This window comes from Nomia melanderi, chromosome 3 (assembly GCF_051020985.1).
Source record: "Nomia melanderi isolate GNS246 chromosome 3, iyNomMela1, whole genome shotgun sequence".
In the NCBI taxonomy this organism is placed as follows: Eukaryota; Metazoa; Arthropoda; class Insecta; order Hymenoptera; family Halictidae; genus Nomia; species Nomia melanderi.
The window spans coordinates 6,680,020-6,695,212 of NC_135001.1; the positions used below are offsets into that span (position 1 = coordinate 6,680,020).

Here is a 15,193-nt window from a genome sequence, read left to right on the forward strand (position 1 = left end):
GTGGAAATTTCCTTGGATTGGTCACAGGTAGCCGAAAAGCGTTAGGTTCTCGCGCGGACGGGGGCAGAAATACTCGGGGATAATTAATCGTCTGGCGCCGCGGGAGTGCCGCCAATTCATTCGAATCGCTCCAATTCCCGTGACACGAATTGCGCCGGCACGCATCGCGACGACGGACCTCGAGAAACAAAAGTAGGGAACGAATCGCTTGATCGTTAGTTAATTTCACCCTTTGCGGCCTGAATGATTATTTTGTCACCGCTCTAGAAGTTGTCCCCTTTCTTTGCAAGTTTTTGCCTGTTTAATCGATCGATTCCTCAATTCAGGGATAATACGACGATCTTATATAATCATTTATTTAGTATTGAACTTTTCGTCGTGGACCCTTTGCTCTTTCTTTGGTGCATTTCACGCTTTCTGACGTAGAAAAATGGTTTTTCTTCCATCTTTTTAATCAGTCCTTTACCGTTGTCAATGGATTTAGATTATTTGAAAATAAAAGAATTCGCAAGTGCAACTATTTGTTTATTTTTCTATTGATTTTCTCATCGACACATTGTTGACCGACAATTTTACGCAGACACTATCCCATATCATCGGTTATTATTCCGTAATTAAATATGAAAGTGGAACAATCTAAATAAACTTCTACATCCTTTATTTGTACATAATGAATTCAAATGAAACCTTGGACGTATCTTTTCTACAACTTTTAATATTTTTGCGTTTGTAATATTCTATATTGCCCTGCGTTTCAAAAATTGAAATGGCTAATGCAAACACAAGTTAACTCGTCACCGGTCAACAATGTGTTAGCTTACTGTCCACAGACGACGTTTCTTCACATGTCCCATGAATTGAAGGGATAAGTCTGGCAAGGGGACACGACCCCTCGCGATGACGTTAACGCCTCGGTTTTGATTGATTTTGTTATATCAATTCGCGTAAACGAAGATCGTAAATGAAACAGAATACGACGGAGTGAGATACAAATAAGTAGTTGACACACATATTCATTCCCTATCGTTGTATCTGACTTCGTCGTATTTTGTTCCATTTGCAGTCTTCGTTACTATACGCCTCACACATTAGCTTCATCGCAAGCTAAGAGTGCACAGGGATAAGGCGACTCTTCAACTCACGATCCCCGGGCCGCCTCGGCTTTCGATGCAAGGTCATTACTGTCGTGCGACAATAACAAAGGACGGAAGCGAGACCGAATGCGATGAAGTGAATGTAACGTAACGATGGAAAACGAAATTATCTATACTTCCGTCTCACACCGCCGCGTTCGGTCTCGCTTTCGTCCTTTGTTATTGTCGCGCGCCAATAATGTCCTTGCGTCGAAGTCACCCGTGCATCGCGAGTGTAAGAGTCCCCTTGCCCCTATGCACTTCTAGGTTGTCGGTCGATGGGGCTAACGTGAGAGCTTCACTGTACTTCTGTTCATCGCAATAAAACAAATCGCGACGAAGATCTTATGGATTTGTATCGACACGGACAAGGGATGTGCGGCGTTTCTGCCGGTTGTCGGTTCTTCTCTCGCGCCCAAACCAATTCCCAGAGTCATTAACCCCTCGGACGTGCGTTTAACCGGCCTCCTATTGTGCGCCGGACAATCATTCAAATCAACATTCCGGTTATGTAGATGCAAAGCGTACCTTCAAAAATCTCGAGCCGCGATGCGAATAACGCATGGATCTCAGCGCGACGTGCTGTCCGCTCGGATCTCGTTAATCGTCCGACATTTATCGCTGGGAATCGCTTCTTTACGCAGCGAGACGCGCCGACTCCGCGATTTCATATTGTTTATCACGCGTGAACCCTCTGGAACTCGACGAAAACAGTTCGTTTGGACTTCTCGAATAGTTAAACATTTATTTAGGATTAATTAGCATATAGGAATTAATTGTTATGTAAGAATTAAGGATTCCTATTTTCTTTCTTCGCTTCTGACGCATTAAATATTTTGCTCTTTCCCATAGGTAACATTAATATTTAAAAAAATTGAGAAAACTGTTGTTGCTACAGTAACATGTCTATAAAAATGAAACGTCAATATCAAAATGAGTACATTCTCACAATTTACAATAATGAAATATTCATTAACAGATACGATACTTAGATATCCATTACACAACGTTGAGCTAGAATTAAGATTGAATAAAATGAATCTCTTCCCAGAATTATTTTATCTCAAAATTATTCATACTTCCATCGTTTCGCTGTACTAATTACCGTGCCAGTTATTGATTTACTTTCAAATTTTAGCGATACACATAGTATAAGGTACTTTATGTCAGTTCGAATTCGCTGATTGTAAGATAACCTTCGGGGGTTAATTGTTGTTGGGAGGCAAGCATGAATGGAAGGGAATAGAGTTTAGCGGGTGGGAGAAGGTCGAGCCTGGCGGCGGGTGCTTCGGAAATCCATAATTTAACTTCGTCTTCGCTGAGGATAGAAGATAAAGGCGGGTTCGTAAATACTTCGGAACTTCGGTTCATTCTCCGCGTTTTCGATTTTTATGCTTCACTTTAGATTCCATGGAAATCGGAGTATGCCTCGCAAACAACCCGAGAAGCGGCTGTAGCTCCCATACTTATTCACTCTGCTTCACTTTTATTTTTCTTTTGAATCCCCCTCTCTCTCTCTTTTTTCGCTTCTCATCGTTTCGGCACAGCTTTGTGGAATTCTGTGCCACATTTCCGAAACCGCAGCTTGTGCTACATCCGCGCTCGTATACGCGCCGTGAATTAATTCTGCTAAATCAACATGAAACCAGCTGAGAAAGTTGTTCGCGACGAACAGCGATTTTCTACTGGACCTTAGACAACTGAAACTGATCACTTGATTAATCGATATTTTAATTAACCTCCACATAGCCCTTAACACGGACAGTAAACGTTTTAATCAGCTATAAATATAGAAACAATACAAATGCAGTACTCCGAGGTTTAAATGTACATGGTAATTTCAAAACATGAAGGCTATACAGAATTAAATGCACGATAATGTGACTCATAAATTTGAATGTTGTAGCATTCACGTGATTTTCAAAAAAGATTTAAGATTTTCAGTTGAATTCAATGACGAAGGTCAAAAGACACCTTTTGAAATTTTAACTTAAAATTATTTTCTCAGTTTAATCATTCTCCCTTAATTGAATTTTGGATATTTCCTATAGTTAATTTTATAATAGTTATTGAAAAAGTCAAATAGTTGATTCAGAATATACGACTGAGCTTGGAAAATAATCTTAAATTTCAAAAGGTGTCTTGACATTCGCATGGCGTCATTTTGTTTATTTTGTAGACGCAATGCGCTTAGCGGATGCAACGTAGAAATAATCCAAAAAATACTTAGAAACTGAGTGGATGGTATGATGGAATGGTATTACAGGAACAAATGAAAAATATAATGTATTAATATTTATTAATATACATCACAACTCTGACCTGTTATTCAGCGCGAATGAGTTAAATCGAAATGAAACATTTTTATCGATATTCCATAAGCGAATTCAATTATGAGCCTCTAGGTTGAAATATTATTTTCCTTAAGGATTAATTTCCTGTTATTGGTATTCTATTTATAAGTGTTGTAACTCGATGTTTTCTTGTAATTCCCAGTCGCATAATATTCCTCGTTCTGAATCCCGTGCTTTTCAACGTAGCAGGAAACCTGCAACTTTTTACGTAATTTTCAAAGAGACGCGAGTGCGTCCGATGAATAAATTTGTGAGTCACCGTATACATTACCCGGCACAGATAAGCGAATTTAAACGCGACCATAGTCGTGATAATATTACAAATATAAGCGTGCGAATGTTTTTTTACCTTCTAGAGAATCAAGAGATTTCTTTAAGGATTTTTTAATAAAATATTTAACAAATTAAAAAGGAAAGTAAGGAAAGTATCAAAATTAAAAAAAAAAGAAAACGTTCTCTAGAGGTTAATAAACTGGAATAATCGATCAGTCGCTCGATACATACGTTTGCGCTCCGAACGAGACACGTTTCTCCAGACGATAAAAAAGAAAAGACTTGAAAATTACGTTTCACTTTGGGATTAACAAGAGATTCCTTTAAAGATTTTATAACATAAATACTTTAACAGTATAAAAGCAAAAGGAAAAAGAATGTTTAAGAGAAACGTTCTCTAGAGATTAATAAGTTAGAAGAATCGATCAGTCGCTCGATACATATACCTAAACGTCGAGGAAACGCGGTATGAGACGTTGGTCCAATCGATAAAAGGGGAAAAAATTGGATAATTACGTTTCACTTTGAAATCGATGATTTGGGATCCACGGACGTTTTTTCTCGCGTGACACATTTCCGGCCGCATATTGACACAACCCCGTAAAGAATGTTCACGCGGTTCTCGGTGACGACGCGGTGACTCCGAATTGTCATTCAACGACTTTCCATTGCCGACGAAGGTAGCCGGCAAGGATACACGGATGGAGAGACACTACGACTACGGCTACGGCTACGACTACGAATACGATGTAGCCAGCATCGAGGCCCGCGAAACTGTTTGAAGCAACGTCGTCAACAGCTGACTCACGGACTGCGCGTTATCTTCGAGCGAACCATAATTAGATGCCCGCAACGCTTCAAACGCTCGTGCCGAAATATTCTGGCCAGGAAATACTTGACAAGACGTTTCCAAATCTTCTCCAATGGTTTAAATAATAGAAAGAGAATTTCCTTTGGAATTTAGACTGGTCTATTTTACCATTTTCTTTGATTCTGTTGATACAATCTTTGGCGAAGGAGATTTATTTTGGAAGCGTTAACCATCTTTTTCGTGGAAAGGTAAATTATATTTGGAGTTCTTTGACAGTATGCATAGAGATGAGTACCCTCAGCTTTGCTCCAAACCAATTTTGCGAATACATGGATTCTTGAAGGCTTATAATGTAGCTTTTAAAATATAATTTTCAGTGATTCATTTCTCAATATTAATGTTTATGTTAGCAACCGAAATGTTTGCGCTGTTATTTCCAATGCGTAAAATTTCTGATTTTCAAAGTGTTTAAACAACTAAGATTCAAGACAGTTCTGACAAATTTGTACAAGTTGTGCAAGGAGATTTAAAAATAGGCTATACACGAAATTCCGCAGAAATCAAAAAAAGATTTAAAAGTGGGCACGGTTGCACTGTATACCATTGGCAAAAGAACCACCGAATCAATCATAATAACTAATTAATTCCAAATAAATCGAAGACTTAAAAATGTGCACGATTATAATATATACCACTGACAAAAAAAAACAACATCGAACCAGTCGCAATGACTAATCAATTGGAAATAAATTGAATAGTCTGACACCCGTGTTTCTCCGCGTTATCCTCGAGAAATTTTCCGAGCGTCCGCGGGAAAATTCTTTCCGCACGAATGGGGACACGCGACGAAGACGAATGCGTAAGAGGGGCAGATAGCGGTGGTCGGATTATTTCTAGATGCGTAAATTATATTGCGCCGCGTAAACAACAACGGCAATGGTGAGTGGTCGGTCTCGGGCGGCGTGAGCGAGGATGACAGGGAAATCTCATTTGCGTTCATTGTGACACACAGTTGGGTCGTGGAGCGCGTGCGTTGCCTCGCCTCGGCGTCGGTCTCGGCACAGGGACAAACGACAGAGCCAAAAATTGCATCATTGCGTCAGCCCCGTCGATCGCTTGCGTCACGTGCCTTATTTGTTATTCCCTGAAGGGCCGAGCCGCCCGCCGCGATCGTTTAACGAGATGCCGCTGCGTAGAAGTCACGAATTTCGTCGCAGCGTTCGCCCTAGAACGGACGGCTATGTGTATACATGTAACGCTCACCGGTGTCTGGGGAATATAGGACACGGGAAATTTGGAAACGATTTAACACTAAAACTACCGAGCACTTCAATTGACTTTTGAAAATTTCGCTATAGAAACTCCAAGAGTGCATCTGTTCGGACTTTAATTGATTTACAATTGAATTTGCGTAGTGCTAAATGAATTTCTTTAATAGTTTCTGAGAGAAACATTTGTTACCTTCCTAATAATTGCAAAAAGAAGACATCAGACATGGGTCATTTGACCCCTCTGGTAGTTTTAGTGTTAACAGTTTGCGCTCGATATATTTCCAATGTTGTTGGTTGAAACTTGTAATTATTTTTAGGGAAATGGATTAAGGTAATTTACAACGGTGGAATTTAATGTTTTAAAACTTTAAATCTTTTTTACAGGTGCAAAGGATTAACGCTTTGATTGCCACGAATGTGGATGACACCATTTTTTACGGAGATTTAAACATTAACTTTCTCGATGATTTTCGTTTGATTGAAATCTTGACTCAGTCTCCGCTGCATTAACACTACAACTAACAGATGCTCCATAATGACCTATGCCTGATTTTTTCTTTTGTAATGAAGGGGGACAAATACTTGCCTAAAACATTAATGAAGCTAATTCAGTGATACTTATGTTGAAATATATATGAGACAGTTGAAATCTTAATAAATGTCTACAGTTCTTATAAAGAAATTCGAAAATGTCAGTTCGAGTGCTCAGTAGTTTTAGTGTTAAAGGAGTAGAGACGAATAATTATGTGTTCATAATCATTTTCGAAACGTTCTGTTCATTCTTTCAACAAATTGAACTACCTATTGTTTCGTATTATACATCTCCAATTCTTCATCCTTTGCAGATGAGAATCTGTTAAGCTCCTAAAAGCTCTTTCCATAAAATTGTAGATCGAATGATGCATCAAAATCTTACTAAACTTTGGATGTCGAGTCTCTAAGTTGTAGACAAAGTCGACAATGACAGAAAAACGATAATTGTAAGAAGCAACGACAACGATAATTATAAAAAGAAAATGCTATTCTCATCGTGGCGGTTCATAATACTAAGTTAAATAGAATAAAATAACCTCGTACTTTGAACCGTTTAGAAAACGTTGGATCTCGTCGTTCCTCTTTTAGAGCTAGTTTCTATTCTTTCTCTCTCCTCGTACTCTACGAGATTTTGATCTCATCGTGGGAGAGTGTACAGGTTAACAGGATCTTCGGTGTTCTTTCCTTTTCGTACAAGGGAAAAGATGCTCGCGATGGGGGGCTATCCGCGTCGCGTTTCCTCCTTGTTTCGAATTCCTCGACGAGACACGCGATAAGGAACGCGGAGCCGGGCACGAGCCAATCTGCCGCTTATCAGCTCGTTATCGGAACCGGCGTTAAGTTATGAATGGACGGTATCATGCCAGTTTGACCGTCCAATTTAAGATCACGTTCCGTAGATTTGCGCTGAGAACGAAAAGAAATTATTGTCCGCGAAATTACAGCTACAGGATCTTAACGTGTTTTAAAAATTAACACTTCGTTTACGGACGTTTATTATACAGTTTGTTGTATGCTTCTTAAAGAAATTGATATCCGTTCGTTCAGATTTTACAAATTAGAGATTTAAATGTAGACACCTAGGATACATATTCGCGTAACTGTATCAATCAAAACCGACCCAAATATTGAACAATTAATGTTTATAAAATTCAATGCAAGTCAGATTGACGTTCTCTACATCTAGTGTTAATATAGAAATTATACTTTGCCCAAATCTTCATATTATTTCGCAATAAAAATGTAGAATCGTGGCGGTCATGGAGAAATGAGATTTTCGACAAGCCTTTAATGGTTCAAATCGCCAACAAAGTGTTAACAAATAGAATTTATTCATTAACACGTATAAGGCTTATTTATTATATTTGTGTTATTTGAAATTCTTTAGCAGAATATATTTTATCATACAAAGATACTTGTTCTATACACATTGTAATGTTTAATTTTACAAAATATTGAACAACAACTGACTATAAGTATCATACTGAGATGTAATATTTCTTACAGTCACATACCCATAAATAACGGTAATCTTGTCGTACTCAGCCACAGACTACTGGAAATTATATGCCCATATTCAGCTAAACGTTTTGTCCTGACATGCTATCGCCTGTCACGAATGTGTTAATAGTTCAGGAGTCAACGGCCAACTCTACCTTTCAGGTTTTAACGATGAAACGTTTGATTCATTCCCTATCTATACCATTGCATCAGGTTTTTCTACTTGTATCACGCAGTTGATCACTTTCACAAATGAATTTGTCACATATTGCTTGAACTAAGCAACTTCCGTTCAACGCTTTGATTAATCATACAGTTATATGCAAATGAGACTGAAAATAATGAAACACTAAAAATATGTAACACGTGTTTCACAAAACAATAGGAAGATAATTAAAAATTATTTAAAAGAACTATATATTTTACTGTATCGAAGAAAGATGGTTTAAGTACAGAAATCGGAAAATTACCGATTAATGGTGAATATTCTCATTTGTAGCAATTAATAAACAAATTTGTTCTATTTATTTGTTTTTACTTATTTAAGTATCTCTATGTATCAATTATTAATCATACAACGACAACTTCATTGATTTCAAAGTTCGTTGGCAAAGTTAAGCAGCGAAACGTTCAGCCGCTATGAAAATCTTCGTGGAGATTAAAATGTCCGATTGGTTCGAACTTTAGATATAAATTACGATAAACCGGAATTGTGGTCGAATCGATTATGTTGTTTCCGTTGGAACGTAACGAGACTTCAAAAATCGGTGAATATTTCAGTTGGCAAACGGCGAACGGATGTTTTTATGGTATAATTGGAAGGGTTCCGGGCGATTCGATAACGAATCAACATCAATGGTAATTAACATCGATACCAGGAAACGCGTCCGTTCCTGTTCTCTGTCTTCCTGCCGCTCGAGTTCACCAATTATCCTTGATTATTAACCGATAACGAAGAAAATGAAGCGAAACATTCAATAACAAGCCCATCGCGATTCATTTTCTCCTCGGCCGCATCCGTTTAATGGCACTTGGACCAACGGATCCGTCCCCTCGGCCTACCGAAATATTTCCCGTTGCTCCATTAACGCTTAATAAAAGCTCCGAGTGTTTTCCGCGCGCCTCCACGTGGCCAGAAACATTAATAACCGTGAAATGAACCGCGTTAACGATCGGATCGTATCAATCTTTACCTCAGTGCCAGGAACAAATTAAAGGCCGGACATAAAAACAGCTGCGAGCGATCGTATATTCAAAATACAAGAAAAAGGGTCCCTTCCTTTATCGCTCGACGAGATTAAAACACTAAAACGGAACGAAAAAGAAATGTATGCTAATATACTCGGAAGGAGATATAATAAAACGAACGATATACGTTACGTATATTCGAGGAAAAGTAATAGCGGATGCGTACGTAAAATAGTGCGGCTTGTATGAGCGGGTCCAATTTTTGATACATTCATTCCACTTAAAAATATATTCTGATTTAGTGACGCGCGATTGAAGTATATACAATTGAATCAAAGTCTTAATGAAACTCTCATGATTTATCGAAGATAACACGAAACGGTTGACTTGAGTAATTACTTCTAGCAAAGTAATCAAATTGAAGTAATAACGATTCTTTTCATATCATCATTTTTTTCATAGGGTACACTAGATTTTCATATACAAATCAGAACAGTCAACTTTACTTTCAGAAAACTGATCAAGTTAAAGTAATAATAATTATTTCAACATTTTTATTTTTTTTATGAAGTACTACATTACATTTTCGTATACATAATGTTCTCAATGTTCACGTTTCCGAATTCATAAGTGAATCGGTATTCCACGTGAATGTCGCCTGCGGAGTACCTTTCGGTTTCACGTGCTGGAAACTTGTTTGACCACCGCGATGGTCGCGGTGCAACGTAATTACAGTTGTCACATAAATATAAATGTAGTAGCTGTTGCAACAATGTTGCTTATGTGCATACGTATTTCGCCGTATCCCCATACCCATCGAGCGATACGAAAATGACCGCGGTACGTTCGCATTCTGGAAATTCTCGATTTTTTCATGGTGTCGTTCACTGAACGCTGGTAACTGAACACGATATTTCACTTTGTTGCTAAAACGGAGTTCACTTTGCATATCGTTCTGAATATCGCTGAAAACGAACGTTCACTTTCGATATATAATGATCCTGGAATGGTGCTCCAGTTGCAGAGTTCGAGGATTCAGTTCGTTATAGAGCGGCGATGTGTAAAAATGACTGTGATGTGTATTCATTTACGGATATTCTAATAATTAAATATAATTGAACGAATTGGAATGAATAATTACTATTTTATTAGTTGAAGCGTTCACGAGTCAAAGTAATTCATTCTTAAGTGCCCCAAAATGTGCTTCTTTCAAAACGATTCTTTATACACGTATTGTCATCAAATTGATGACTGTGGCAAATGATTCGCTTAGTCGATGAAGCAATTTGTTACGTTGAAATAACGATGTGTTTCTTCTTCTTCTTCTTTTCATTTTGTTTACGAATTCGTTATTGTGATGATCAGTAAGATTCGATTTTGCTAAGAGAAAACGGTGTGTTAATTACAAATTTGTTGATAATTATATCAACCCAATGATTCGCCGTTGAATTGCTACGCATATTTTCAAACTATTCATTCATAGAGCTGCGTCTAGATCGTTCACCAGTTCCCGCTCACGTGTCACGGTGCACAGTGAGCTATTTGCTCGATCTGAGCGGTCAAAATTAAAAGCAGGACTGTATCTTAACAGCTTAGCTATCTGCTACTTAGAAATTTAACTACCTTGCTACTTAGCAACTTAGCTACCTGCTACTTACCAAAGGTAATGAACTATTAAAGGTATAATGTATAATTACCTGAAAACTTTGATACGGAAGAAAAATTCGTATAACTTTTCCAGAACACATGGAAAGTGTTGTAAGAAATTTCAGAAATAAAACGCGTAGTTGGAAAATGCCTAGCTTTGGGAATAGTTCATCACTTTTCGAGTACTCCAAGGATACAAAAATTTGGAGGACGTTCTTCCTCACATATTCAGCTATGTCGAACATCAACAATTTTTCGGTTGAGGTAAAATTTTGAAAATGAACTTTTAGCCGGCCTGATTGGTCGCATACCCCACTGCGCGGCGTGTAGATCGCTTCCGTGAGTGTCTTTGCCCTTTAATCAGAAGACTCCCACTGGAAGTCTCCTCCCTCGATGGTTATCAAGGTATTTTTATGACGGATCAACATTGTGAGCAGCGTGTTCGTGTACGAAGATTATACGTTAAGAAGCGGATACCGTGGATTGAATTGAAAGTTTTGAGAAGAGTAGATGTTATCCGGGCACTACAATGTAATTTATTTACTGAACACTCTGAAACTTATCCTTCATTTGTATCATTCTATATTCATTTGATAGTAATACAAAATGTATTTATGTTTTATGTTAATCACAGATATAACGTATATATAGAATAAATAAAATAATTAGTAACATAATTCGTACAATCGCTTAAAAGTTATTTCACTGTTTAACCCTTTGCGGGCGAGGATTTCTTGAAAGAATAATCTTCTGTTATCTCAATAATGAAATTATGTTTCCAACTTTGTACAAAAGTTTGGTGTCGTCAAAATAACGAGGTTCGTCCACAAAAGGTTAATCTCGATAAAAGATTCCGTTTAGTATGATAAAATTGTTCGATTCTCTCTGGGTAGTCATATATCGTCAACAACGTGTTGAATGGCCGGTTAATTCCACGTGTGCGGCAGTGGCTGCGGTCACATGGAGCGTGCTCCCAATGCCCGTCACAATCATTAACCATCCTCTATCGAATCGTGTGCCGAACCTTTGCCGTCTATTGACGGTAAGAAGAGTTAACACTTAGAGCGTTACAAAAGCAACAAGGATCTTTCGCTGTTTCGTGAGCAGTATTGATTAACAATCTAATACTAGTGTCCACTGGACACATTTTCAAATGAATTTATAGATACATAACATTTATGAGTTGTAATGCCTAGTAACTCGTGTTTTTAACCCCTTGACCTACAATACCGTGTCAGACTCGTGATAAAAATTTTAAATTGAATTTAAGAAATCTGAGTGTTATTTATTTTCTTTAATTATAAATTAAATATTACTGTTCTATTATAAATCGTTAATCTTAATGATAGAGTATTTACATCGACCATAGTTAAGAAGTAAATCATAGTCATCAATCATTTCGTAAATCATTTCGTCCAAGCAATTGTCTTTCAAAAATTTCAAAATGGTCTTTTCTTATTGACAACATCTTTAAAGGATAATATATTTAATTTCCAAAATATCACTAAACATTTATTTGAAGATTATATAATGGGAATGTACTAGTTACTTGTTTCATTACAAATATGTTAGTCACTTCTCTCCTTCAAGAAAAATATTTTGGTTCCAGGTAAACCGTAACTATGAGATCGAGGAAGTTCTTCATCTTCAACAAGAAGCTCCTCTGAACGATGCCGCGATGTGAGCACCATTAGTGCTGCTCCCAGAAAGACTTACCTATCAGTGGTCGCAAAGGCCAAAGGGTTCCCCGCGGCTAGTTAAAAGCTCGAGCAATCAGATCCAAGCGTGCATCCCCAGGGTCCCGAGGAGCCATTGCTTCGATCGCCACCGCACATCACGATACGAAAAAACCTTGAACGAGACGTCCAAGGGAAACTAAACCTTCAAATCCCTGATCCCCAAAGGTTACAAGCTTCATCAGCTAACCATCATCTCCAACGCGTTCCAAACTTGCTCAACCATCGAACTGCACAGCTAAAGAATCTTCTTCCTCCAGAGGTATCCTCAAAGCTGAAACTACACTCGACTAGGTCAAGAAACTCGGTTGGTCCCATCGGAAGATAGACAAAAGGGCACTACGGGCATCGAAAGGCGTAGCATCCAGTGGTCTAGAGGTGTCCGTTGATAGAGATCTTCTTTTTCTCTATTCGGCAGCGTGCGTTCCAGCCGACGATCGATCGTGTCCGATTAATTTGGAGCGCGGCGCGCGGAGGTGGAAGAAAAGCAGAATAGTAGGGTCGGCAAGGAGAAGGTGGAGGGGACCGAAGGGGAGTACAGGCGGGATAATTTAGGAAGGTTTGACGATAGCCTCGTCAATAGGAACAGTGTCGATGAGACAGGGAGATGAGGATGAGGTGGTCGCCGCTGATGATCGTCGTATTCCTCTGCGTCGCGGCGGCGCGGCTGGCCAGGTGCCAGGACTCGCTGCCGCACAGGACACCGGTCTATTACCGGGAGGAGGACGCTGAGAGCGCGCACGACGCTCGTGCCGCGGACAGAAAGGACGACCAGCAGCAGCATCGGGAAATGGACACGACCGGTTCCGGTGATCCGGAGTTTTACGATCGCGTCGTTAATTACAGGAGCAACAGGGCCATCGATGCTTCCAGGTACCCTTGATATCCGTTGTATGTCTGCGTCCCTCGCGTTGGATACATGTTGGCCGGATCGAGATCTTTCGGTTCAGACGTTCGGTGACGCAGGAATCTGCCTGGGAATCGGGATTCGAACGATTCGGAATTTTGGGCGTGGACGCTTGTTTTCTTTTTTGTTTGTGTTTGAATTTCGTTTCGATTTCTTTTGGAATGGTTGTCGGTATTGACGATTCGATTCGGATTGCGATTAATATTATTTTTAGTTAGAGTTTTGGAGAGGTTTCGAGAGGTTTGGGATTGTGAGTTGTTTTGGATTGGGCTCGTCGGAAATGTAGATTAGTCGTGGAAGCCGAAAATGTTCGATACATTTCCGGCTTCGATAATGTTTTACTACCGCGTGCACAGTGAGAGATTTTTTAAACTAAATTCCACAGTTAACACTAAAAGTACCGAACAATTAACACGACTTATTTCCAATTTTTTATGAAAATCAGAATAATACGTTTCTTGAGATTCGTAGGGCCTGACAGTTTTATACCTGTGCGAATACGCTAATTTAATTGAAACGCCTTCATAATTTAAATATTTGCAAGATAAATATTCTGAAGTGGGTAAATCTGACTCATCCGGTAGTTTTAGTGTTAAACTATTTGTTGATGAAACGGCAGATCGTCGGAGGCGAACACGAAGACGAGTCAGCAGTCGGGCCAGCTGTCGAACCTCCCAAAGCCGAGCACGAAGTTCATGGCCAGGCAGAGGCGGCTGAAGAACATGACGATCGGCGACGGAATCTGCCAGAGCATCGACATACGGAACAGCGTGCAGAATTTCCCGATCATGAAGAACTGCCGCGTGATAGAGGGCTACCTGCAGGTGGTGTTGATCGAGAACGGATCTGAGACCGAGTTCCAGGACATACAGTTCTCCGAGTTGCGCGAAGTCACCGGTTACGTTCTCCTGTACCGCGTGAACGGCCTGAAAAGCCTCGGTAGCCTGTTCCCGAACCTCGAGGTGATACGAGGAAACATCCTGTTGACCGATTACGCTTTCATGGTGTACGAGATGCAGAATCTGCAGGAGGTGAGCACGTTTAACCTTTGCCAGTTGGTATGTACACACGGCGCGCTGATGACGTCGAGAGACTCAACGGTCGTAAACATGCTCTGTTTTTTTTTGCTTTGAAATCGGTTGACACCGGCTGAGATTGAAAGGTTCGGTAATGTCAAGCGGTATGAATTTGTAATTCTTGAATTGAGTATTCTATTTTGTGGCGTGTCAATGACATTGGGTGAATTCTTAAATTTTTTAATCGATGAATTTCTGGATTACTGAATGAGAGATCGTAATAGTTTGAAATATTCTATATTCTCGGTTCTTAAATTCACTGACAATATTAACAATTTTCAAATACGCGTGAACTGTAAGGAACTTAGAAATACTTGTTACAAACTGCCGAATCTATGGAGTGTTAGATGATCAAAACAAAGATCCTATAACACGAAGGATTTTTTTATGGCGAAATTAACCCCAAGAGGTTCACAAGGAGCAATAAACACAATAACTTCTGGGATTAGCCTCGAAATTTTTAGTTAGATTCTTGTGAGACAAATATTTATAACAATTAGTCATTTAACCCATTCGCGCGACATTCATTTCATATATTTTGTTTTGTTCATTTAGAAATTGCTTAGAATCTGTCTAAATAGTATGATAGTATAGTAATACAAAGGAAAACGAAAAATACAACGTATCAGTATTCATTAACCCCTTTTCCTGTAATATCCAGTCAGACTCGTAGCGAAAATTTTAAATTTCACTCAACAAATCTAAATGTCATTTGTTTATTTTTCATATAAATGAAATATTTCTTGTCTATTAAATCCTATTC

General features: G+C 39.0%; 1 protein-coding gene and 1 long non-coding RNA gene across 13 annotated transcripts in view; one reads left to right on the plus strand and one right to left on the minus strand.

Annotated features, from left to right (window-relative positions):
* Positions 1 to 15,193, plus strand: part of LOC116431290 (insulin-like peptide receptor) — a 43,320-nt gene that overhangs the window by 9,566 nt on the left and 18,561 nt on the right. For 10 of the 12 annotated variants that reach the window (XM_076365840.1, XM_076365843.1, XM_076365844.1 and 7 more), the window contains 2 exons: positions 12,321 to 13,320; positions 13,974 to 14,385. In XM_076365840.1, the coding sequence (XP_076221955.1) occupies positions 13,055 to 13,320; positions 13,974 to 14,385 (678 nt within the window). In that variant the 5' untranslated portion in view covers positions 12,321 to 13,054. Of the gene's footprint in view, positions 1 to 10,996; positions 11,243 to 12,320; positions 13,321 to 13,973; positions 14,386 to 15,193 lie in introns of those variants that run through there. The other 2 variants (XM_076365848.1, XM_076365851.1) reach the window with 2 other exon arrangements.
* Positions 3,414 to 4,519, minus strand: LOC143174365 (uncharacterized). Its single transcript, XR_012998212.1, has 2 exons — positions 4,277 to 4,519; positions 3,414 to 3,687 (listed from the first exon to the last, which is right to left on the minus strand). It is a non-coding gene; the product is annotated as an uncharacterized LOC143174365 (long non-coding RNA).